Source organism: Perkinsus marinus (assembly GCF_000006405.1).
Source record: "Perkinsus marinus ATCC 50983 genomic scaffold scf_1104296973592, whole genome shotgun sequence".
Taxonomy (NCBI): Eukaryota; Perkinsozoa; order Perkinsida; family Perkinsidae; genus Perkinsus; species Perkinsus marinus.
In genome coordinates, this window is record NW_003201372.1 from 1 (window position 1) to 1,320 (window position 1,320).

The 1,320-nt window shown below is 53.6% G+C and overlaps 1 protein-coding gene across 1 annotated transcript; it reads left to right on the forward strand.

The window, feature by feature from the left end:
- Positions 1 to 175: 175 nt before the first annotated feature.
- On the forward strand, positions 176 to 1,220 carry Pmar_PMAR009235 (hypothetical protein; the record flags this gene model as incomplete). The annotated part of the gene is made up of 1 exon (XM_002766106.1): positions 176 to 1,220. A coding segment is annotated over one exon (1,045 nt), but the record flags the coding sequence as incomplete, so codon positions are not given.
- Between the last annotated feature and the right edge of the window lie 100 nt (positions 1,221 to 1,320).

Here is a 1,320-nt window from a genome sequence, read left to right on the forward strand (position 1 = left end):
ACCGTTCACCTCTTTAGTCGGCTCGATGGTCGCGGCCAAGTCCAAAAAGACTGCGAGTCTACATTGGACGGCGGACCTCGAGAAGGCATGGAAGGCCATCGGCGACAATATGGGTGATGCATTCGTGCCCTTTCATTCCCAGCTTGATAACTGGGATGGAATGCAACTCGTCCTCATGAGTGACGCGTCGCCTGAGGCCGGTGCAGCCTGTCTATGGCGTCTGTCGAGAGACAAGTTCGCGTGTAACGCGGATCAAATATCAGCCGACTGGTTGGCTGATAATGCCCAACTCATCGGTGTATGGACCCACAAATGGTCCACATACGAGAAGGCCTACGACATCGCCGATCGTGAGTTATATGCCATATGTCACGCTCTGTCTCACTGGCGTCAACTCATCCTTTCCTTCCTCAACTTCCATAAGCTCCACTCCTCGGACAAACACCATGGTCTCGGACGGGTCACAGTTTTCATGGACTCCACTAGTGCTCTGGGCAAGATCGAGGGTCGTCTCAACTCCTCTACCTACCAGCCTACTACTCGACAGACTAAACGGTGGCTCTCATGGCTGGCAGACCTGCTGGAGTACGATGAGGCTGATCTAACCTACCGCCATGCGAAAGGGAAGGATAACTCTTTCAGCGATCTCCTGAGTCGTCTTGCTCAAGGGGGACAGCGGTATGTCCCTGAGGGTGGTGGCGAAGCGTTTGTCTTGGTGACCTCGACATCACCCTCCCAAAGTGAACTACCTACCACGGATCGTTCTGCCTCTGTCCACGACTCCACCAGATGCATTCTGGCGGGTGACCTGAGAGTTCAGTTGATAACTCTTCAGAAGGCAGACTCCTCTACCCTCCTCCATGGTGCTACGCTACAGGCATGGCAACATCACTTTGACGGAGCTGGGAAACTTCAGAAATTAGCCGCGGAGGCGAAATCTCTCGGCCTTGTCACCCATGTTGGAGGGGTGGTCATGACTATCTCTGAAGCTGCGTTGACTGGACCGATATCGGTTCCAGTCATTCCAGGAGGCGTAGTTACCGGTTTGAATGGCATGATCGGCACTAATGTCGACACAGACTGGAAGCTGCGAGATTGGCTCCTTTTTGTTGCCCATGAAATGGATTATCATAGACCTCACAGGGACATGCGGGATAGCCTTGTCCCTTTCGTTTGGTGGCCCTCTCTCCTTCGCGATGCTAGGTCCTGGGTTGAGCGATGTGATCATTGCATGGAGCAGAAGCCTACCAAGCGTATGAAACTGGTCACCGCACCACGCCTTCCGTGGGGACTAATAGATCTGAATGCTCGTGGGAAGCA